The sequence below is a fragment of the Hyla sarda genome, chromosome 8 (assembly GCF_029499605.1).
Source record: "Hyla sarda isolate aHylSar1 chromosome 8, aHylSar1.hap1, whole genome shotgun sequence".
NCBI classification, from domain to species: domain Eukaryota; kingdom Metazoa; phylum Chordata; class Amphibia; order Anura; family Hylidae; genus Hyla; species Hyla sarda.
Window position 1 is genome coordinate 206,004,172 of NC_079196.1, and position 24,174 is coordinate 206,028,345.

Genomic DNA, 24,174 nt, shown 5'->3' on the forward strand with positions numbered 1-24,174 from the left:
GGTCACTTTTTATATCATGAAAAAATGAGGCCTATCAATGCAAAAATGGTACCGCTGAAAACTTCAGATCACGGCGCAAAAAATGAGCCCTCACACCGCCCCATACACGGAAAAATAAAAAAGTTATAGGGGTCAGTCCTGCGTGTTGTTATGATTTTTTCCAGAAGTACGACAAAATCAAACCTACATAAGTAGGGTATCATTTTAATCGTATGGACCTACAGAATAAAAAGAAGGTGTCATTTTTACCGAAAAATGTACTGTGCAGAAACGGAAGCCCCCATCATTTCCAAAATGGAGTTTTTTTTCCAATTTTGTCTCACATTGATCTGTTTCGCCGTAGATTTTTGGGTAAAATGACTGATGTCATTACAAAGTAGAATTGGTGGTGCAAAAAATAAGCCATCATATGGATTTTTAGGTGAAAGATTGAAAGAGTTATGATTTTTTAAAGGTAAGGAGGAAAAAACGAAAATGCAAAAATGGTAAAACCCCGGGTCCTTAAGGGGTTAAGCCTATGTTTACAGAGAACTGAAATGCTGCAGTTGTTGTTGCGGATTTGCATTAGATTTGGACTTTCCTACTGAAATTTATTGGAAAAATCTGATACAAATCTGCAGCATTTCAGTCCAGTGTGAACTAAGGCTTGGTTCTGTGTCCGCACAAAGAATGAACCTGTCCTTTCTTTCTGTAAACTCCAAACGGAATGTGCAGTCCTAGCGTCGCCATATTGTGTCAGCGCCCGCAGTCTGCGGAATGTCCCCACAAAGATTTTCCGTGCGGACATTCACTGATGTGAACATGGCCTTACTCGCCACAACTGTTTCCGAATGTGCATTAATTGGCATTAGTCGTTAGGATCCGGCATTCTTTAAACGTGCATCAAGATACGTTCCCCCGTCCAGCACCCCATGCCGCTTGTTTCACCGTCCGGCATCTAACTTGAGATGCTGGATAATTGTGAATAGAGATGAGCAGTAAATTCGATTCGTCACGAACTTCTCGGCTCGGCAGTTGATGACTTATCCTGCATAAATTAGTTCAGCCTTCAGGTGCTCCCGTGGGCTGGAAAAGGTGGATGCATTCCTAGGAAAGAGTCTCCTATGACTGTATCCACCTTTTCCAGCCCACGGGAGCACTTTAAAGCTGAACTAATTTATGCAGGAAAAGTCATCAACTGCCGAGCCGAGAAGTTCGTGACGAATCGAATTTACTGTAAGTTCGCTCATCTCTAATTGTGAGCTGTCCAATTCAATCAGTTACCCTTTAATGCTTTTTCTACAATGCCAGAGGAAAACGCAGCCGGATGACAGACCTATGTCCATATAGGTCTATATGTGCTTGTCCATATAGGTCAGTGTTTCCCAGCCAGGGTGCCTCCAGCTGTTGCAAAACTGCAACTCCCAGCATGCCCGGACAGCCTTTGGCTGTCCGGGCATGCTGGGAGTTGTAGTTTTGCAACAGCTGGAGGCACCCTGGCTGGGAAACACTGATACAGGCTATGAACACTTCAGGTACATATAGGAATGCCTACATAGATCTTGCTAATGGGGTCTGGTGCGGATTTTCCACTGCAGAAAATCCTCCACGGCTCAAACCCACATCGGGAAATTCACTGTAAACCCCCCCCCCCCCCCATGTGAACGTACCCTAAAGTCAGATACATTGCAGTATTTTGTAATGGATTTCCACGTGGAAATTCTGTCCCATATTAAAGTCGCAACAAGTGGATGGATGCTGTTTTTGGAAGAAAGTAGCCATGTTTTTCTAATCCTGGAATATCTGTTTAATTTCCATAGAGAAAGAAAGATGATCGGCTTGAATTCTGAGAAAATCACGCCATGAGACGTGGAACAAGATGTCCTTCAGCTTGTAAGAACGAAAATTGAAAAAAACGAAGCTGACGCAAGCGTCCTCCAGCATGTGTATGGTAGCAGACCTACTCAGAAGATGACAGATGAGCTGTAGGACAGGAGCAGACAGAAGCAATCAACCGCAGATCACATTGCTAGAAGCTGTCTCAGGGGCTGGGAGGGACTCAAGGGAGAGAAGAGAGTGTGAAAGGAAGAGACAGAGAGAGAGAGAGCTCATCTGATTGAAAAGCAACAAGACAGCCGGAGAGAGACATCCCAGCTCAGACTGTGACAGTCACTGGAGAGACAGGCTTCCCTTCTGCACCGTCATGAACCGCTTCAAGACATCCAAGTACAAGAACTGCATCCCTAAGATTCCAAAGAAGGAGGTGAGACGGGAAAATGACAACCTGTGGCTTCCTACAACTACAACTCTCAGCATGCAATGACGCTCTCCAGGCTTGCTAGGAGTTGCAGTTTCACAACAGTAGGGAAACACGCAGAGAACCGGTATGAATGAACGGACTGATAGCTAAAGGGTTAATGCACAGGGAGGAAAGTTTATCTGTATAAACCCAGGGTTACCCCCTCCCAACCTGCGTCTCCAGAACTATAACTGAAGGCTTTCAGGGCATGATGGGAGTTGTAGTTTTGCCAACGCCAGAGAGCCACGGGTTAAGGCTTGGCTGTCTAGGCATGCTGGGAGTTGTAGTTTTGCAACCGCTGGAGGCGCAGTGGTTGGGAAACGCTGGGTTAAGGAACACTGGTATAGTGGATAAGCATGCTGTAGTTATTGCAATGAATGAGCAGGACGTGTATAGGGTTAAAGTGTGGCATCACGTGGAGTAGGCGGGTGTACGTGGGGTGAGGTCAATTATATGGCCATATAGGGAGCAAGTTCCATGTGCATGGTTCACTGTTGTGGGGTGTTACCCACTGTAACACGTATGGCCTGGAGCTATCATCCTGTGGAGTCCTGACGTAAATCACGTCTGTCCTTTAGAGATTCATGAGTTGGTGACAGTGTTTCCCAACAGGGGTGCCTCTAGCTGTTGCCAAACTACAACTCCCAACATGCCCTGGCGGCCAGGAGTTGTAGATTTGAAACAGCTGGAGGCCCCGTGGTTGGAAAACACTGGTGTATGGTAATAAGAATTCAGTCCCTGAGCGTCTGTTTTCACCCATGGGCTGTCCGGGCATGCTGGGAGTTGTAGTTTTGCAACAGCTGGGGGCACCCTGGTTCAGAAACACTGTTTTATGGTCATACAATTCTGTCCCTAAGTGTTGATTTTCAGGGACCACAGCTGGGAATGTGCTTGTTCATACAGGACAGTGTTTCTTAACTAGGGCGACTCTAGCTGTAGCAAAACTACAATTCCCAGCATGCCTTTGGCTGTCAACCATGCAATTTAGATGCAGTTTGCTGTTGTAGGACCCATGTTGTCGTGTAGCTATGAGCATTGTCTATACACATTGCTTTAAAGGGGTACTCCGGTGAATTTTTTTTTTTTTTTTTTAAATCAACTGGTGCAGGGGCGGACACAGACAACAGAGGGCCCCTGTGCAAAGAATGTGCCTGGCCCCCCCCCCCCCCCCCCCCAAAAAAAAGTAATATGCCATAAAATTGCACTGCAACTCACATTAATCTGCATTAGATAGGCAGCAGTTCCCCCACATTATGTAGCATATATTCCCCACATTGGGTAGCATTGCATAGTTTCCCCACATTAGGTAACGTAGCATAATTTCCCCACATTAGGTAGCGTAGCATATATTCCCCACATTAGGTAGTGTAGCAAAGATTCCCCACATTAGGTAGCATAGCATATATTCCCCACATTAGGTAGCATAGATTCCCCACATTAGGTAGCATAGCATATATTCCCCACATTAGGTAGCATAGATTCCCCACATTAGGTAGCATAGATTCCCCACATAAGGTAGCGTAGCTTAACCCCAACAAACAAACACACACACACTCTCACTCACCCACACACTCTTACCTGGCCTGCACTACTTACATTTGCCCATCGGGACTTCCTGGCAGAGGTGCGCGCTATAAGTGACATCATCGCACGCTCTGCGCTGGAAGTCAGCGTCCAGGTGCTTGCGATGACGTCACTCACTGCACGCACCTCAGCCAGGAAGTCCCCATGGGCAGATGTAAGTAGCAGTTTAGTGACTGGGCAAGACTGGTTTCCCTGTCATATGTGCACTGGCAGGGCTGCCATCAGAAATTTCGGGGCCCCTTACACAACTCAAGGCCTGAGACCCCCACCGATCACCTCGGTTGAAGTGGTTCTCCAGCTGTTGGAAAGCTAAAACTCCCATCATGTCTGGAGAGCATCAGGCAATGGGAGTTGTAGTTTTGTAACAGCTGAAGAGACACAGATTGGACACAGTTTTACCCATCATCACTGCAGAACTTACAAGTGACTACAGCTCTGATGGGACAGTCATAAGAACACACAATGATGTCAGTGACCTGAGTGACGTCTTCTTTTCTTCTTCATCTCGTCCAGAGACCAGGTCTTCCCCCAGCTTCTCTGCAAAGTCTGACATGCAGACATCATTGGCTCCTCACTGTCAGCAGATCCTCATCCTCTGCATGAAGACAGTAATCATTATAACCATGCCAGAAAGTGTAACCTAAATAAAATGCTGCCCCACACTGTACCCTGAATATAATACTGCTATACACTGTACCCACTAAATATAATACTGCCACACACTGTACCCTGAATATAATCCTGCCACACACTGTACCCTGAATATAATACTGCCACACACTGTACCATGAATAGCATACTGCCATATACTGTACCCACTAAATATAATACTGCTATTCACTGTACCCACTAAATATAATACTGTCCCACACAGTACCCTAAATAAAATACTGTCACACACTATACCCTAAATAAAATACTGCCCCACACTGTACCCTAAATATAATATTGCCAGACACTGTAACCTGAATACAATACTGCTGTACACTGTACCCACTAAATATAATACTGCTATACACTGTATCCACTAAATATAATCCTGCTACACACTGTAACCTGAATATAATACTGCCACACACTGTACTCCGAATATAATACTGCCACACATTGTACCCACTAAATATAATACTGCCACACACTGTACCCTGAATATAATACTGCTATACACTGTACACTGAATATAATAATACTATACACTGTACCCTGAATATAATACTGCTACACACTGTGCCCACTAAATATAATCCTGCCACACACCGTACCCTGAATATAATAATGCTATACACTGTAACCTGAGTATAATACTGCTATACACTGTATCCACTAAATATAATCCTGCCACACACTGTACCCTGAATATAATACTGCTATACACTGTACCCACTAAATATAATCCTGCCACACACTATACCCACTAAATATAATACCTCTTATCCTCTGTGTCCTCATCATTCCTCATCACCCCCATAACCCCTGCCAAAGCTCTCCTCAACACTACTATAACCACCCCCGCACCTCTCCTCATCACTACTATAACCCCCCCACACCTCTCCTCATCACTACTCTAACCCCCCCACACCTCTCCTCATCACTACTATAACCCCTGCACCTCTCCTCATCACTGCTATAACCCCCCTGCACCTCTCCTCATCACTACTATAAACCCCCGCACCTCTCCTCATCACTACTATAACCCCCCACACCTCTCCTCATCACTACTATAACCCCCCCGCACCTCTCCTCATCACTACTATAACCCCTGCACCTCTCCTCATCACTACTATAACCCCCCGCACCTCTCCTCATAACTACTATAACTCCCCACACCTCTCCTCATCACTACTATAACCCCCCGCACCTCTCCTCATCACTACTATAACCCACCCGCACCTCTCCTCATCACTACTATAACCCCTGCACCTCTCCTCATCACTACTATAACCCCCCCCGCACCTCTCCTCATCACTACTATAACACCTGCACCTCTCCTCATCACTACTATAACCCCCCCGCACCTCTCCTCATCACTACTATAACCCCTGCACCTCTCCTCATCACTACTATAACCCCCCCGCACCTCTCCTCATCACTACTATAACCCCCCCCGCACCTCTCCTCATCACTACTATAACCCCCCCCCCCGCACCTCTCCTCATCGCTACTATAACCCCCCCACATACCTCTCCTCATCACTACTATAACCCCCCCACACACCTCTCCTCATCACTACTATAACCCCCGCACCTCTCCTCATCACTACTATAACCCCCGCACCTCTCCTCATCACTACTATAACTCCCGCACCTCTCCTCATCACTATTATAATGCCCCCTGCATCTCTCACCACCCCCATAACACCCCCCTGCACCTCTCTTCACCCCCATAACACCCTCCTGCACCTCTCATCACCCCATAACACCCCCCCTCTCATCACCCCCATAACACCCCCTGCATCTCTCATCACTCCCATAACACCCCCTGCATCTCTCATCACCCCCATAACCCCCTCCTGCATCTCTCATCACCCCCATAACCTCCCCATGCACCTCTCATCCCCCCCATAACACCCCCCTGCACCTCTCATTACCTCCATAACACCCCCCTGCACCTCTCATTACCCCCATAACCCCCTGCACCTCTCATCACCCCCATAACCTCCCCATGCACCTTTCATCCCCCCATAACACCCCCCTGCACCTCTCATCCCCCCATAACACCCCCTGCACCTCTCATTACCCCCATAACCCCCCCTCTCATCACCCCTATATCACCCCAAGCACCAGTTCCCCTGCACCTCTCATCACCATTGTAGTCTGCAAACAACATAGCCCCCATCCAACCCCCCCCCCCCTCCCCCCACACACACACCCCGTTCACTCACCCTGCCGGGGTTCGGTGCAGCTGCTGCTCCTGTCAGAGTGTCACTGCATGGGGGGGATCCGTCGGGAGGCTGCTGGACTGGAGATCGCGCCGGGACAGGTCAGGTGACTGGAGTAGACGTGCGTGCCTGCGCGGGGCACGTCGACTCCCATCAGCCCCTGGCCTGTCCGGCCCTGCCGTACTTCTTAAGGGGCCCGCGCCCTAGAAAGAGCGGGCCTCATAGTCCTGCGGGCCCCCCAGACTATGAGGCCCGGTCATAGTTCTGACGGGTACCCAGCCAGGAGTCAGTGAGTGACAGTCGCAGTCACTCACTGACTAGCCGGAAAAAAAAAAGTACAGGGACGTCCGGGCCTCCCTGAAGCTCCGGGCCCCATACAAGTGTATGGGTTTACCCCCTGATGGCGGCCCTGTGCACTGGGTCCGATGGTAGGACCGGCCCAGCATGTGAGGGTGGGCCCCCTCCCACGCTGGGCCCCTGTGCAGCTGAACCGGCTGCACAGGCGATATGTCCGCCCCTGAACTGGTGCCAGAAAGATTTGTAAATTACTTCTGTATAAAAACAGATTTGTAAATTACTTCTGTATAAAAATCTTAATCCTTCCAGTACTTATCAACTGCTGTACACTACACAGGAAGGTTTATTTATTTATTTTTTTTGTTTTCTTTCTGTTTGACCACAGTGCTATCTGCTGACACTGTTGACCTATGGGGTGCATGCTGGCTGCAGCACTCATTCATTTCTATGGGGGTGCCGAAAAGACCCGAGTAAAGATTTCGGGCATCATCGGCGCTCCCATAGAAATAAATGGAGCGTGTGCCGCCTACAGGTAGATGACACACGCTCCTCACTGAGAGCGCTGGGGTCCCATCCCATCAAAAATTCCAGTGCAGCAGCCTTCCATTGTTTTCAATGGGATTCTGCAGCAATGTGCACACTGCTGAATTTCAAATTCCAAATTTTTTCAAAATAATGATCATGTCAATTTTTTCGGTGATTCCGTTCTGTGATGGCGCATGACCAAACGGAATGTGTGCATGGAATTTTTCCGGGTGTACATTCTGTAATGGGAATGCTCCCTTAGGGTATTAAACTGTGCCATTTTCTGGAGCTGATAGTGGTTTCCAAACTTAAAAAAATCAACTTTAAATTTCTCAGCCAAGTGTCAAGGAGGCGGGGCCGAGCTGCTCCAGTGCCCTGGCAGGCTTCCTCGCTTACCCTTACCTGCAAACCTCTCCTTAAAGGAGATATGCAGTGGGAAAATAAGTATCCCCATCCGCAGGATAAATGTATGATGGCGGGTGGTCCGAGCGCTGTGACCCCTCGTGATCTCCCTACTCGTCCCCGGCTTGGTCCCCACTCTGTTCCTCTAATGCGCATGTCATACCCAACATGGAATCTGGTTGAAACACGCTCCCTCCATTCATTCCTGTGGGAGAGGCGGTGACACAGTGTGTTTCCTCCAGATAGGGGGTCGTGTTTCGTCCAGGTAGGGGATACGTTTTTTCTTCTACTGTATATCTGTACAAGGCTCTGCATGTCAGTCATAGAGGGGCTTGGGGGTAAAGAAGAATGAAAAGGCAGGCTGTGGCACTTGAACAGCATGGCTCCGCCTCTTTGTCACTTGGCTAATGAATAAAAAGGCGATATTTTTTAGCTATCCAATAGAAAAATGTGAGATGATGACATCCGTAACGTCTGTGATCTCTGACCACCACTAATTTCCATAATGACAAGACTGTATAGATGCAGTGGTCTCCAAACTGTGGTCCTCCCAGATGTTGCAAAACTACAACTCCCAGCATGCCCGGACAGCCAACAGTATAGAGCAATCGCCTCATTGACACTGTGCAGAGATTTCTGCTACTGTAAACCCAGGACTTAAGTCCTGCACTTTTTTCACAGCAGGAACATTGTTCCCTTTAACCCCTGTGTAAACCTGACCTAATGGTTTAAAGGGGTTATCCAGGAAAAAACTTTTTCAACTGGCTCCAGAAAGTTAAACAGATTTGTAAATTACTTCTATTAAAAAATCTTAATCCTTTCAGTACTTATGAGCTGCTGAAGTTGAGTTGTTCTTTTCTGTCTAAGTGCTCTCTGATGACACGTGTCTCGGGAACCGCCCAGTTTAAAAGCAAATCTCCATAGCGAACCTCTTCTACTCTGAACAGTTCCTGAGACAAGCAGAGATGTCAACAGAGAGCACTGTTGCCAGACGGAAAAGAACAACTCAACTTCAGCAGCTGATAATTATTGAAAGGATTAAGATTTTTTAATAGAAGTAATTTACAAATCTGTTTAACTTTCTGGAGCCAGTTGATATAAAAAAAAAAAAAAGTTTTTCCTGGAATACCCCTTTAAGAAAAACAAGGTTGATTTTTTTCATTTTCTGTCCGATTTGTAACAGCCAAAATCTCTGGGCCCTCGCCAAAGGATTGATCTCTCTGTGAGTCACACAGTAGCATTAATAATAGACACGTCTATCAATGTCAAACAGTGGAGGTGAATGGGGCTTTGAGCACTGCCAGTCTGGAAATCGGTAGTGATTAGAGATCAGAGACTTCACCAACGTTATCTTCTCACACGTATCTATGGCAGCACTTTCCAAACTGGGTTCCTCAACACAATAGTACAGTGTTTCCCAACCAGGGTGCCTCTGGATGCTGCAAAACTACAACTCCCAGCATGCCCGGACAGCCTTTGGCTGTCCGGGCATGCTGGGAGTTGTAGTTTTGCAAAACCTGGAGGCACCCTGGTTGGGAAACACTGTACTAGTATGTCGGTGGCAATCCCCATGTGTGTCACAGGACCTTCCCTTGTTGCAGCAGCTGCCACTACTGCTTATTGATTCAAAGTGGCCACAGCGCCGGCTGCCTGTTCAAGATCAGCCGCATGGTCCGCAGCCACTTTAAAGTGGGGCTGACATTGTGCCAAGGAGTGTAGTGGGAGGACGTCAGTCATCAGTGCTGCGCAGAAGACTGCGCTCCTCAGACCCGCCGAAACACAGAGCCCGCACCTGAGCCTGGTGGGAAATGCAATGGCATAGCAGGGGCATCAGAGAAAGGAGGAGAGGGGATAGGGAATGATGTGGCATAGGGGGCGATAAAGCGGAGGGGATTGAAATGGCATAAGTATGGATCAAGGGGGGGGGGGTATTGAAATAGCACAGGGGGGATTAAGGGGTAAATTATGTAACATTGGGGGGTCAAGAGGGGGGTTGAAATGGCACAGTGGAGGATCAAGGGGGGTAATGATGTGGCACAGTGGATGATAAATATGGCACGGGGTTGGTTGGGGGGCATGGTAATAGCAGCCACATTTCTAATACTGATACTGGAATCATGTTGGGCATTGTAGGACTCACAACCTGGTACGTGCAATTGGCGGTACTATGTATGAATGTGTCACCAACATGAAAGTTTTGAAAAGCTCTTATCAGGGCTGATGCAAGGATTTTTGACTACACAGGCAAAGAAGCATTTTTGTGCCCCCACCAGACCCCATCGAAATCACCTGCCTCTCCCCTACCCACTTTGGCAATACAGCCATAAAGTATAGCCCTGCCACCAGTCCACAACACCCACAGCCTAATCCATTCTGGTTCCCCCAATGCCCACCCGAAGTAAAGCGTCCAATTCTCCTGCCAGTGAGTGTTTCAGGATTCCATTTTTTTAAGCCTTAGCTGCCTTATGGTAGCACCGGCTCTGATCTGTGGCCTGTCACATGATCATTTTAGATCGACTCCATCACCAAACAGACTTGCTTCTATTCGGCCTATACAAGATGCCAGGGGTCTTCTGGGAAGGCTCATCAGGGGGCATCAATGTCTAACCGGTGGGGATCTGACCGCCATGGTCTGGCCAAGCATCTGTATATGTTTCTTTCACGCTGTGCTGTGTATTCTCTCGAGTCGTTCTTTTATATATATATATATATATATATATATATATATATATATATCTAATATATATATATATATATATATATAAATATAGCTGAAATCTGCATCCCTGTGTTTTGCATCTCCAAGCCAAGCTGTTGCATAATCCTAATAACTCTTCACTTCCTTTGTTTTATGCCTTTCAGCTGTTTTTCGCTACCGTTATAAAACAACACAAAAAAAAAAAAAAAAAAAAGCTGTGAAATCGTGGAAAAGAAAATCAGGACAATGAAGCTCTAAAAATATGTTGCTCCCTCCTGCAGAATTGCATGTGTCACACAGGAGCTTGGCACGAAACTCTGCCATACTGAGCTCAGTATATGTGTGCATACCGTCTGTCATCGCCAGCGCTCACCCAGCTTAGTATTAGTGCCCAAACTGCAGAGCTGCAGATCGAGAGACTTCCGGTGTCTTGTTTGTACCGACATGTCATCAGAATCTCATTTCCTCCTGTGTTTCCTGTATTGCAGATCACCTTCTAGTAGTTACCCATGATAGGGGCAATGCCCAGATAGCTAGAGAAGACAAATGCTGCAATACAATGTTCTCCGGCTCATGACATGTGCATCCGAATGTTGCAAAACTACAATTCCCATGATGCCCTGACAGCCTTCGGCTGTCAGGGCATGATGGGAGTTGTAGTTTTGCAGCAGCTGGAGAGCCACAGTTGTAATCCTCTAAAAGCATTTCTCCTAAAGGTGTTAAATGGTGGCACCATACAACAGTATGCCTACAGCTCCGTCATACAAAGCTGTAGAGACTTTGTGCCATTTTACAGGCTCCCAAGATGTTGAAAACTACAACTCCCAGCATGCCCTGACAGCCTTTACCAGTCAGAGCATGCAGGAAGTTGTTAGTTTTGCATCCTTTAAGGGTGCCACAGGTTGGGGATTGCTGGTTAATGCGGTTGCTCGGTCTTTCTACCTCTACTTGCCATCTAGCTTTCCCAGTCTTCTAAAGGGAATATCTGTTTGGTAAGGCAGCCATATTGGAGCTCTTCGGGAGACTAGGACAGCTTGGTGGCACACAATATCCTTAAAGGGGTACTCCGGTGAAAACCTTTTTTTTCTTTTAAATCAACTGGTGGCAGAAAGTTAAACATATTTGTAAATTACTTCTATTAAAAAATGTTGATCCTTCCTGTACTTATTAGCTGCTGAATACTACAGAGGAAATTCTTTTCTTTTTGGAATGCTCTCTGATGACATCACGAGCACAGTTCTCTCTGCTGACGTTATTATAATAATAATAATAATGCTTTATTTATTGTTGTCCTTAGTGGGATTTGAACCCAAGTCCCCAGCACTGCAAGGCAGCAGTGCTAACCACTGAGCCATCATGCTGCCCTTAGCATACATCTGCTATGCACGGTTTCTAAAATGGACAGAGATGTCAGTAGAGAGCACTGTGTTCGTGATGTCATCAGTGGTCCAAAAAGAAAGGAATTTCCTCTGTAGCATTCAGCAGCTAATAAGTACTGGGAGGATTAAGATTTTTTAATAGAAGTAATTTACAAATATGTTTAACTTTCTGCCACCAGTTGATCTAAAAGAAAAAAGGTTTTCACCGGAGTACCCCTTTAAAGGGGTTTTCCAGGAACAGAAAAACACAGCTACTTTCTTTCAAAAAACACTCTCCGTCTGTCTCTAGGTTGAGTGTGGTATTACAACTTGGCTCCATTCACTTCAACGGAACTGAGCTGCAGAACCACACCCAACCTAGAGACAGACGGGAAGAGTTTTTTGAAAGAAAGTAGCTCTGTTTTTCTATTCCTGGATAACCCCTTTAAGCCCCAGTAATAAGCTGCTTGTCCTCCCTGCACCCCTCACTGCAGCAGTGCTCCCATGCCCTCTCCCTGCCCTGCACTGATGTCTTCCCCCCGCCCCCACTCTTGCCTCTTCGTTCATAATAAATCTTGCCCCCCCCCCTGCCCTGTCCCCTCTCCCTGCCCACCTACTAACTATTCTGATCTCCTGCCTGCCAGACAGTTAAAGCATACTTTACCATGACGCAGCTCCAACAGCAGGATGTTTGAAACTCCCAGGCAATCTCCACAGACCGAGAGAAATGCGTTTAGTAGATTTACCGGAAGTCCCATTGGTTTGTCAGTATTGGGACATCCCTAAATTCTACTATATTTTTAGTTGACATATAGAAGATATACCTGAAGTCCCAGGCAGGATGTCTCAATACTGACAATCTCTGCAGCCAGATAATAAAATAGCAGAGCTCAGACAGTTAAATCATACTGTATCATGAAGTTGATCCGGCCGCAGGATGTTTAAAACTCCCGGACAATCTCCGCAGCCCGAGAGTAACGTGTTTAGGAGATTAACTGGAAGTCTCATTGGATTGTTGGTATCGAGACATCCCTAAACTTTACTTTATTATATATATATATATATATATATATATTTATTTATTTTACATGTCAGGCCCCATTCACACTACCGTTGTTACACGGCAGTGTGACGGGTGTCTGGGCCCCCAGGGAAAATAGCGGGGAAAAAATTACTGTTTGCGCCGTCTTTTTCTCCCACTGAAACACAACGACGCCCGACGTACCCCATTGACAATCGGGACATGCTGTTGACGGGGCGCAACGGCAGTCTGAAAGAAGCCTAGGAAACATGTAAACCAAGTTTGCTGGAAATATTTCAGATTATATATACATGTTATGTGTTTCAGTTCACTCAGTTGGTCAGCACCCTTACTGTGTCAACAGAAAACATATGTGAATGCGTTTTGTTTTATCCATGGAAAGTTTTGTATGGCGGGGAGGCTGCTGACAGCCGCTGGAGTGTGCAGAATGCCAAGACCTACAAATCCAAATTAAAATATTTTTAACCTTCTCATTAAGAAGTCCATGTATAACCACTCCATTACTAGGTCTGGAAGCTGTGGAGAAAATCACTATATGGGGACACATTTTTTTTCTTCACCAACACACCAATACATAATTCTCAAAATACAGTGTTTATCAGTGGATAATAATAAAAGTGCCAAAAACCATCCAAACCAGCAGCCAACCTGACATTATTGGCAGCCATATTTAACTTGTCTTAGTAAAGTGTTGAGGAGTTTGAGACCTCGAAATTCTCCCATGATGGCAGATATTGGTGGGAGAGATGGATCGGACACGTTATGTCTTCTCCTTTTGAGATAAGTCGCTGACAGAGGAGTTTGGCATTAGCTTAAAGTGTACCTGTCAGATCCCACAAAAAAAACTGTTATATGTTAGTCAGTACCTCATCCTGATCATGCACATGTAATTTTTATGTCTCTATCACCCATATTTCACTAAAAAATAGCATATTACAGCTGCTCAATGTCTTTTCAATTGTCTTAAAGGGAGGGGGGGGGGTGTCCTTCTCTTGCCTGCACTGTGATGACTCCTCCCCCTCCCTCACTCTGCTGACTCAATGCTCTTCGGAGCCTGGCAGCCCTGCTTTGTAACCCTTTCTTCTCTGGATTTATGCTGTACACACACACACACACACACATGTGGTAGGGCCTTGGGGGTGTAGTTGGGATGTTGCTTCGGTATATGAGGGGTTAATTTAACCCCTGTCACTCGTGACACCAGGGTGGGGGTTAACACGCTGAGGTAAATCTTCGGCCTATCGCCACCCTTCCCAGAAACGATAGGTGCGTGCTTAAATACATGAAGGTCCACAATAGGGATGAACTTAAACTTGTATAAACTTTACTGAGGTACTTGCGGTACATCCAATTAACAGCAACAGTCTTAGTAATACAGTCTCTGTGTAGTACGACAGTGATTGACAGATGCCGCGGACCATTAGCTTATCCAAACGATTATTAGAATTAGGAGTGATGCAGAGATCCGTCCGGATTTAGGGGTCTGTTTAGGTCCGGTGATCTTGCAGACTTAAGAGGGATTGAGATAACTCAGTTTTGTAAGATGGCCGTTGCCGCAAGGCTTGGGCCTAGTCACTGCTGACAACAGCTGTGCAGATCCGTCCTCATCAGCAGCCCACGAGGGAAGAGAGAGATTAATGGCCGCCGCTCCCTTATATGGGCAGGGCCGTTTTGGATTGGTCCGAGTCAGCTGTCACTCACCGTTACAATGCATGATGGGCGATCACCTGACTTCCTCTAAAGGTCCTTGAACCATAAAATCATAGAGTTTTGGAATGCATCACGTGACCCACAGGTCCTGCGACGCTACAACAAGGTAAGTACACATTATTTACATATATACACTTAGAATTTGAATAATTTTAACTTCTAAAGGGGTGACAAGGGGCTAACTATAGATGAGGACCCCATCGGTAGCTAGGTAACAAGGTAACGGATGCAATCCGGTACCGGGACACCACACACACACACACACACACACACACACACACACACACACACACAATGATTATTGGAGATTGCCTGTACTCTACTACCACCAAAGACAATACGTTGAGTGTATAACTTACAACTTTCTATCATTCATGTGTGTCATCCTAAGGCAGTCCTGTAATGCAAGGACTGTAGTTTTGGAAAAGTGTTTGGATAACTTTTTTTTTTTTTAACTGCAGTGTTGTCTTCAGCTGTGTGCCTACAGATTTTGCAAAACTACAAATCCCAGCATGCCCAGACATCCTTTGACTGTCCAGGCATGCTTGGAGTTGCAGTTTTACAACAGCTGGAGGCACATGTTTGGTTAAACTTTGTGTTACAGCAGTGTTGCTGCAGGCTGTGTTCCTCCTGCAGCCTTGTCAATCAGCCATCTTGTGTCCATGACCTTGGACATCCTCATGCTGCTGTGGGACTCGTCAGTGTCCCAGGAGGTATGGGGACCCCTAGTGGTGCGATTTTCAAAGGCAATTTTCTTTATTAAAATGTGAAAATTTATAAAGAAGTATAGTAACCCCCCGACCTACGATGGCCCCGACATATGATCAAATCGACATACGATGCTTTTATATGTCGGGGCCATCGCATTAACTGCTATCCGACAGCGCAAAATGCTTTAGCTGCTCTCGGATAGCAGTGTAATGTGCCCCAGCAGGTTCACTTACCTATTCCCGCTGCTCCGGGTCCCCTTCGCGATCCTCCGGTTGTCTTGCGCATCTTCTCCAGGGTCCGGGCCTCGCTCTCCGGCGTCGTTATTACGTCACTACGCACGCCGCGCCGGCGCAGCAGCGTAATAACGTCACCAGAAAGCGAGGCCCGGACCCTGCAGAAGATGCGGCAGAAGCCAGAGGATCGCGAAGAAGACACCGGAGCAGCGGGACAGCATCGGGAGCGGTGACGACCTGGTCCGGAGCGGCGGGGACAGGTGAGTACAGCTTCCTATACTTTACATTGCACGTATCCCTCAACATACGATGGATTCGACAAACGATGGGTCGTTTGGAACGAATTACCATCGTATGTTGAGGGACCACTGTATATAAGAAAAACTAATGTTTTGCCAAGATGCACAACTTATAATTTTTTTTTATATCTGACCGTGCCCATTTAACCTCTATCTCTGTCTCAAGTCCATGCATATTTTGCCAAGGTGAGCATTTTTTTTAAATAAAACATCTGTTTTAATCTTGTAATTTTTTTTTTCTTTCAGAGTTGGATTGCGGATATCGGAGGCGTAGCTACTTCTTCCAACGGGGACAACATTGAATGTGGATGTAGCCGTATTGTGTATAATACAGACAGCCCAGGTAATTTCTGAATTAAATAATGCAGTATTGTTTGTTATGGTAACCATTACACCTCTATAATCCATTAAAAAGTCTCCATGTCGGGGGGGGGGGGGGGGGGTTGTATGTACAAGAAGAGCTATTTTGGGCTCTGTTCACATGTACTTCATGCTTGCTATCATAAATAGAAACCACAGTGCAGTGCGTGATCTGTTGTATGGCGGACATTGGTGGCGACCAACAGGAGTTACTTATAACAGGATCTGTCAGCTTCCACAAAGGTGTCCGTCAGTGACTTCAGAGGTCCCACTGTTGCAGTGTTTTCCAACCAATGTGCCTCCAGCTCTTAAAAAAAACTACAACTCCCAGCATGCCCGGATAGCCTTTGGCTGTCCGGGCATGCTGGGAGTTGTAGTTTTTCGAACAGCTGCAGGCTCCCTGGTTAGGAAACGCTGATCTAATGTGTATGAAGGCTTCCTGACTCTCCCTTGATGACCAGGGCCGGCTCTGCCTATAGGCAAAATAGGCGGCTGCCTAGAGCGCCTTCTTGTTTGGGGGAGGCGCTGCTCTGCCTGCCGCAAAAAAGTTACAGCTGCGCTGAGCGTGCACTTTTATGGGATATTGTTAGAGATAACTGTTATCCCAATTGGCTGACAGCTATCTTATATTTCACATCCAGATATTTTTCCCTCATTCTTTTTGCACCCAATTATCCTAATCCTATATGTAATTTATTTTCAGGGGTGTTGACGGTCACCTCTCTTGAAGTGGGACAAGGAGAAGAGAGGACGTTCTCCCGATTGCATTGCCATTCAGGTGTGTAGTAAATAGGAGTAAATGGATTTTATTAGGGAAATCCTATATCCCAAAGCAGTAAAGGGGCCACTGCCAAACCACACAATGTATGGTCTCTTCACAGAGGTTGACCAAATTAAAGGAAAACTGTCACATATTTTCTCCCACACTATCCACCGGTATTGTTGGATAGTGCGGGAGACGCTGATTAAAACGAGCCCTACCTTGGTCTGATCCGCGCCGCCGTTCGCCCGCAATTGTAGTTTTAATCTCTGTGTATATCCGGCTGTAACTGCCAAAGGCGGGGCTTCTGTGGGCTAACGGACACTGATGTCAGCGCCGCTCATGAATATTCATCCCTCCTGTTCTCCCTCTCTTCGCCGCTCCTAACCAGAGGGAGGGATGAATATTCATGAGCGGTGCTGACGTCAGTGTCAGTTAGCCCGCAGAAGCCCCGCCTTTGCCAGTTACAGCCGGATATACACAGAGATTAAAACTACAATTGTGGGCGAACGGCGGCACGGATCAGACCAAGGTAGGGCTCGTTTTAATCAGTGTCTCCCGCACTATCCACCAATACCGGTGGATGGTGCGGGAGAAAATATGTGACAGTTTTCCTTTAATGTTTGCCCAACAATCTAAAATGTATGCCTGGATGCCATACTTTAAAGGGGTAATCCGGTGGAAATTATTTTTTTTTTTTTAAATCAACTGGTGCCAGAAAGTTAAACAGATTTGTAAATTACTTCTATTAGAAAATCTTAATCCTTCCAGTACTTATTAGCTGCTGAATACTACAGAGGAAATTATTTTATTTTTGGAACAAAGAGCTCTCTGCTGACATCACGAGCACAGTGCTCTCTGCTGACATCTCTGTCCATTTTAGGAACTTTCCAGAGCAGCATATGTTAGCTATGGGGATTTTCTCCTACTCTTGGCAGTTCCTAAAATGGACAGAGGTGTCAGCAGAGAGCACTGTGGTCATACAGAAAGGAAATCCTCTGTAGTATACAGCAACTGATAAGTACAGGAGGGATTAAGATTTTGTAATAGAAGTAATTAACAAATCTGTTTAACTTTTTTGCACCAGTTGATTTAAAAAAAAATGTTTTCCAGTGGAGTACCCCTTTAAGTTGTATGCAATACAGTAAATACATATAGAAATGCAGAAAATACACTTAGCATGACCATACAGTACTAGAGAAACATATTTTGCATCCAGCAAACCTATGACACCTCAGTCACCTGACTACTTCAATGGGTAGCAACTGGAACAGCTTGTTCTGGGCCACCACAGTAAAATTTTTCGGTTTGGGGTAGCTATCTAATTGTTTGTAGACACGTCTCAAATGTATTAGGCCTCTGGTTGTTTGTGTGTTTGTGTTATTTTTAATTCATCCATTTACATTAAATACCTAATTTTGTCATTCTCTACATCTCACTGTTTCTCTCTCTCTCCCTCAGATGTGGTGACAGATTTTGCATTTTCCCCATTTGATGACAATCTCCTGGCCACTGGATCTGCTGACCAGTCTGTAAGTGGTTACATGGTGGTTATAGGATACCTATACTTATGGTGTATTATAATTCCATATGTGCTGATGTAGAACCCTCACTGTCTATTTCCTTTTTGATTTTGCCTTCTGGGATTTCATTTAGAGGCCGTCTTGATATTTTAGCATTAATAGTGTTAATAAAAAAGCTAAACAAAATTCAGATGCAGACTCTTATTTATCCCCTTAAAGGGGTTGCTCCAGGGAACCTCCCCAAAGCCACCATAATAAGTGTTCTGTGTCCCCTGTAGTTATCCATGTGATTTTGCCAGCTCCTGTGGCCCCTGTTGTCTCCTAAATATTATTTTTCCTTGCTTACAGCCCAGACTACAGCTCCCAGCAGTCAGTGCAGCTCTCTGTAATGGCTGCCAGCCAATTGCTCTTACTATCTGTGTGCATGCTGTGTTGTTGTAAACACAGCGAGAAGCACACACTGTACAGGTCTTTTCTTTCAAACTATCCTTCCCCCCAGCAATAAATCATGCTATGCTCTGAATGGAAGCAGTCAGTGATAAGATCTACAGCAGGAAAAGAGCAGTGCTGGGTGCTGAGAAGACTTCTTCATCAGCAAAATCCTCACACGGGGGGGGGGGGGGGGGTGTTTGGGAGGTGTGGTTGTGAAGCCAGACACAAATCACATGGTGTTTGTCTTGCAGGAGGGTGGGGGCTAGGTCTCATTGAGGGTTTTGCACAGAGACGAGCAGGATCAGATTATGATGTCTTTCTCTCACTCTCTGCATGTAAGTGACAGCTGAAAGAGAGAAACTACTCTATATAGCTAATGAATGATGTTTAGACAAATAGGTTGGTGAGAGGGAAAGGATGGGCTATGGGTTTAGTTTCCTGGAGTACCCCTTTAAGGACACGCACCGTAAATGTATGGTGCTGCAGCAAGCTACTTCCTTCACAGCGTCGTACATTTGTCACGCCCCCTCCCATAGACTTGCATTGAGGGGCGGAGTGTGACATCACACGGGGGCGGAGTCGTGACGTCACGATCTTCTTTCCCGGGGGTCGAGATGGACTCAGCCTGAGGACCTCCAGCGGTTCCGGAAGCCGCTACAGGTGGGTGCTGCATGGTAGATCCAGGGGGTCCCCAGCAGCGGGACCCCGGCGATCTGACATCTTATCCCCTATCCTTTGGATAGGGGATAAGATGTCTAGGGGCAGAGTACCCCTTTAAGTGCACTACAAAAAAGTTGCAAAATTGCATTATTATTTTTTTTTTTTTTTTTGTCCACTTCCCTTGAAAACAAATATTGTTTTACTTCACCATACATTTTATGGTAAAATGAAAGGTGTCACCATGAAATACAATTTTTCCCTGCAAAAAACAAGCCCTCATATGTGGGTCTGTGGATGGAAAAACAAAAGAATTCTGCCAATGGCTGTTTTGGCATGCTGGGAGTTGTAGTTTTGCAATCGTTAGGAGACCACTGCTCTACTGAATTAGGGCTTTTACTCCTGCTTACTACTTGCTAACCTCAGGTTGAGTAGAATGTAAATTCTTTTCGGTCTGACTGTCTAATATACTTTAGGATTTCTGCTTGCTGTAGGTGAATGGAGACATTCCTGTCTACATCTAGAGGCTAATAATATGATGCTCACATAGCAGTGACAGAAGAAGAACATCACCAGGACAGGTTTTCATCATCTGACTGTACTTTAAAGTGTCTCCATTCACTGACCACAAGCAGAGATACTTGAGAAAACTAAGAATATTTCATAATAAAATGTGTGCGCTTTATATTCATAATGTAAAACCTTTTTACTTGTGATTCATTGTGCTGGATTTTAGTTTTTTTTATAATTTCTCTATTGCAGTGGTTTCCAAACTGTGGCCCTGCAGATTTTGCAAAACTATAACTCCCAGCATGCCCGGACAGCCGTTGGCTGTCCGGGCATGCTGGGAGTTATAGTTTTGCAACAGCTAGAGGTCCACTGTTTGGAGACCTGGATTTATTCTTTCTGTATCTGTTTCATAGATAAAATTATGGCGGGTGTCAGAAACTGGCGACGCGGGCGACCCCACAGCAACTCTCACGGTGAAAGGTAGTCCTGTAAAAGCTTTGCAGTTCCACCCATCGGCTGATGCCGTGCTCGTGTCTGCAGCCGGGAAATCTGCACAAGTTTGGGATCTCTCCAGGATCTCTGCCCTTGCAGGTAAGAACAGATAAGTGTCCATACACGTTTATAAGGCTGTGTTCACACCTTATTTAGGACATGTACACCTTAAGCATGTCCATAGGGCTCCATTACCTGGCAGAGGCCGAAGGAGTGGTCCCGTCAGGCTGTGATCCGTCACTTTACTGCTAAAAATTTCCACCATCCAGGGCCGGTGCTGCCTATAGGCAAAATAGGCAGCTGCCTAGAGTGCCCTCTTGATGGGGGCGTCACTCTGCCTGCTGCAAGAAAGTTAATAGCCAGCCAGCATCCAAAGCACCCGCCGCTCATCTGAAGCACCCACCCAGCTAGCACCACCGTCCCAAATCATCCCCACCAGTACCATAATAATCTGCATTCTTCAGCCTGCTGGAGGAGCGCAGTGCAACCTCCGAGGCCAGACAGGCAGGTCCTGACATTGAGCACACCTCCATACATCCGCCCCATGAGGAGGAGGTTTGCTACAGTATGTCACCCCAGTAGTAAGGTGGGGCGTGTCAAAAGGTGGATCCAATGGACGGGGTCAAGGGGCTGAAAAATTATCTTTCACCTAGAGGGGCTAAATTCCTGGCACCAGCCCTGCCACCATTTTTTTTTTTAGCAGTTTAGTGCCGTAACCATTTAATGATAGCATATACAGTTTTTACAATGGGCCCATGCAGTATATGAATGATGGATATACAGTATGTATGGCTTCCGTCAAAGTATATGTTGGTAAATTTTCCCAGCATTTATGTAGAGGTCATTAACCCCTTAAAGGAGTAGTCCAGTGGTGAACAACTTATCCCCTATCCTAAGGATTGGGGATAAGTTGCAGATCGCAGGGGGTCCGACCGCTGGGGCCCCCTGCGATCTCCTGTATGGAGCCCCAATAGCCCGCGGGAAGGGGGCGTGTCGACCTCCGCACGAAGCGGCGGCCGACACGCCCCCTCAATACAACTCTATGGCAGAGCCGAAGCGCTGTCTTCGGCAATCTCCGGCTCTGCCATAGAGATGTATTGAGGGGGCGTGTCAGCCGCCGCTTCGTGCGGGGGTCGACACCCGCTATCTGGCCGGAGAGCCTGGCCCCCGTACAGAGAGATCGCAGGGGGGCCCCAGCGGTCGGGCCCCCCGCGATCTCAAACTTATCCCCTATCCTTAGGATAGGGGATAAGTTTTTCACCACTGGACTACCCCTTTAAGGACCCAGCCCAAATATACCTTAAGGACCCGGCCATTTTTTTTTAACATCTGACCACTGTCACTTTAAGCATTAATAACTCTGGGATGCTTTTACCTTTCATTCTGATTCCGAGATTGTTTTTTCGTGACGTATTCTACTTTATGTTAGCGGTAAAATTTAGTCGATACTTCTATCATTTCTTGGTGAAAAATTCCAAAATTTTATGAAAATATTTAAAATTTAGCATTTTTTTTACTTTGAAGCCTCTGCTTATAAAGAAAATGAATATTCCAAATAAATTATATATTTATTCACATATACAATATGTCTACTTTATGTTTGCATCATAATTTTGACATGTTTTTACTTTTGAAAGACATCAGAGGGCTTCAAAGTTCAGCAGCAATTTTCCAATTTTTCAAAAAAATTTCAAAATCTGATTTTTTCAGGGACCAGTTAGGTTTCGAAGTGGATTTGAGGGGCTTTCTTATTAGAAATTCCCCATAAATTACACCATTATAAAAACTGCACCCCTCAAAGTATTCAAAATGACATTCAAAAGGTTTGTTAACCCTTTTGGTGTTTCACAGGAATAGCAGCAAGTTGAAGGAGAAAATTCAAAATCTTCATTTTTTACACTCGCATGCTCTTGTAAACCCAGTTTTTGCATTTTTACTAAGAGAGGAATTTTCTTAAAATGTGTAACCCAATTTCTCTCGAGTGAGGAAATACCTCATATATGTATGTCAAGTGTTCGGCGGGCGCAGTAGAGGGCTCATAAGGGAAGGAGCGACAGTGGGATTTTGGAGAGTGAGTTTTTCTGAAATGGTTTTTGGGGGGCATGTCACATTTAGGAAGCCCCTATGGTGCCAGGACAGGAAAAAAAAACACATGGCATACTATTTTGGAAACTACACCCCTCAAGGAACGTAACAAGGGGTCCAGTGAGCTTTAACACCCCGCAGGTGTTTGACGACTTTACGTTAAAGTTGGATGTGTACATTTTTCAAATTTTTTTTTTCACTAAAACGCTAGTTTTTCCCCAAATTTTAAATTTTTACAAGGAGTAATAGGAGAAAATGCCCCCCAAAATTTGTAACCCCACCTTTTCTGAGTATGTAGGTACCCCATAAGTTGACCTGAAGTGCACTACGGGTGAACTATAATGCTCAGAAGAGAAGATATTTGGCTTTTTGAGAGCAAATTTTGCTCCGGGAGCATGTCGCATTTAGGAAGCCCCTATGGTGCCAGAACAGCAAAAAAAAAAAAAAAACACATGGCATACCATTTTGGAAATTAGACCCCTTGAGGAACATAACAAGGAATAAAGTGAGCCTTAATACCCCACAGGGGTTTTACGACTTTTGCATATGTAAAAAAATATATATTTTTTTCACTAAAATGTGTGTTTCCCCCCAAATTTCAAATTTTTGCAAGGGTTAATAGCAGAAAATACCCCCCAAAATTTGTAACCCCATCTCTTCTGAGTATGGAATTACTCCATAAGTTGACCTGAAGTGCACTACGGGCGAACTACAATGCTCAGAAGAGAAGGAGTCATATTTGGCTTTTTGAGAGCAAATTTTGCTCGGGGAGCATGTCGCATTTAGGAAGCCCCTATGGTGCCAGGACAGCAACAAAAAAAAAACCACATGGCATACCATTTTGGAAACTAGACCCCTTGAGGAACGTAAAAAGGAATAAAGTGAGCCTTAATACCCCACAGGGGTTTCACGACTTTTGCATATGTAAAAAAAAATAATAATTTTTTCACTAAAATGTGTGTTTCCCCCCAAATTTCAAATTTTTGCAAGGGTTAATAGCAGAAAATACCCCCCAAAATTTGTAACCCCATCTCTTCTGAGTATTCTTCTGAGAGAATTTTTTTTTACTTTTATTTTACTGTTTTACCCAATTTTTTCCTACATTTCCCTGGGGATTTTTCTGTCCCTGCTCTATGGGGGATCGTCGGTCCTGAGGGGGCTCCAATCCTCACAGGGGGGGAGGCCTGGCACATTCGAGCAGCTTTGCCCGCTGACTGAACTCAGCTAACGGGCAGAGCTGCAAGAAGATGCAGTTAACCCCTCCCCCGCCTGCTGCTATTGGCTGGACCATCGTCCAGCCAATAGCAGCGCTCCTGGGGGGTTGACGAAATCGCCACCTC

The 24,174-nt window shown here is 45.7% G+C and overlaps 1 protein-coding gene across 1 annotated transcript in view; it reads left to right on the top strand.

Moving 5' to 3' along the window:
- The window catches only part of CORO7 (coronin 7), a 206,359-nt gene that overhangs the window by 21,276 nt on the left and 160,909 nt on the right, over window positions 1–24,174 (top strand). Inside the window, exons 2-6 of the mRNA XM_056534991.1 lie at window positions 1,800–2,242; window positions 16,262–16,358; window positions 17,079–17,153; window positions 18,597–18,667; window positions 20,671–20,848. Coding sequence (XP_056390966.1) covers window positions 2,183–2,242; window positions 16,262–16,358; window positions 17,079–17,153; window positions 18,597–18,667; window positions 20,671–20,848 — 481 coding nt within the window. The 5' untranslated portion in view covers window positions 1,800–2,182. The remainder of the gene's footprint in view (window positions 1–1,799; window positions 2,243–16,261; window positions 16,359–17,078; window positions 17,154–18,596; window positions 18,668–20,670; window positions 20,849–24,174) is intronic.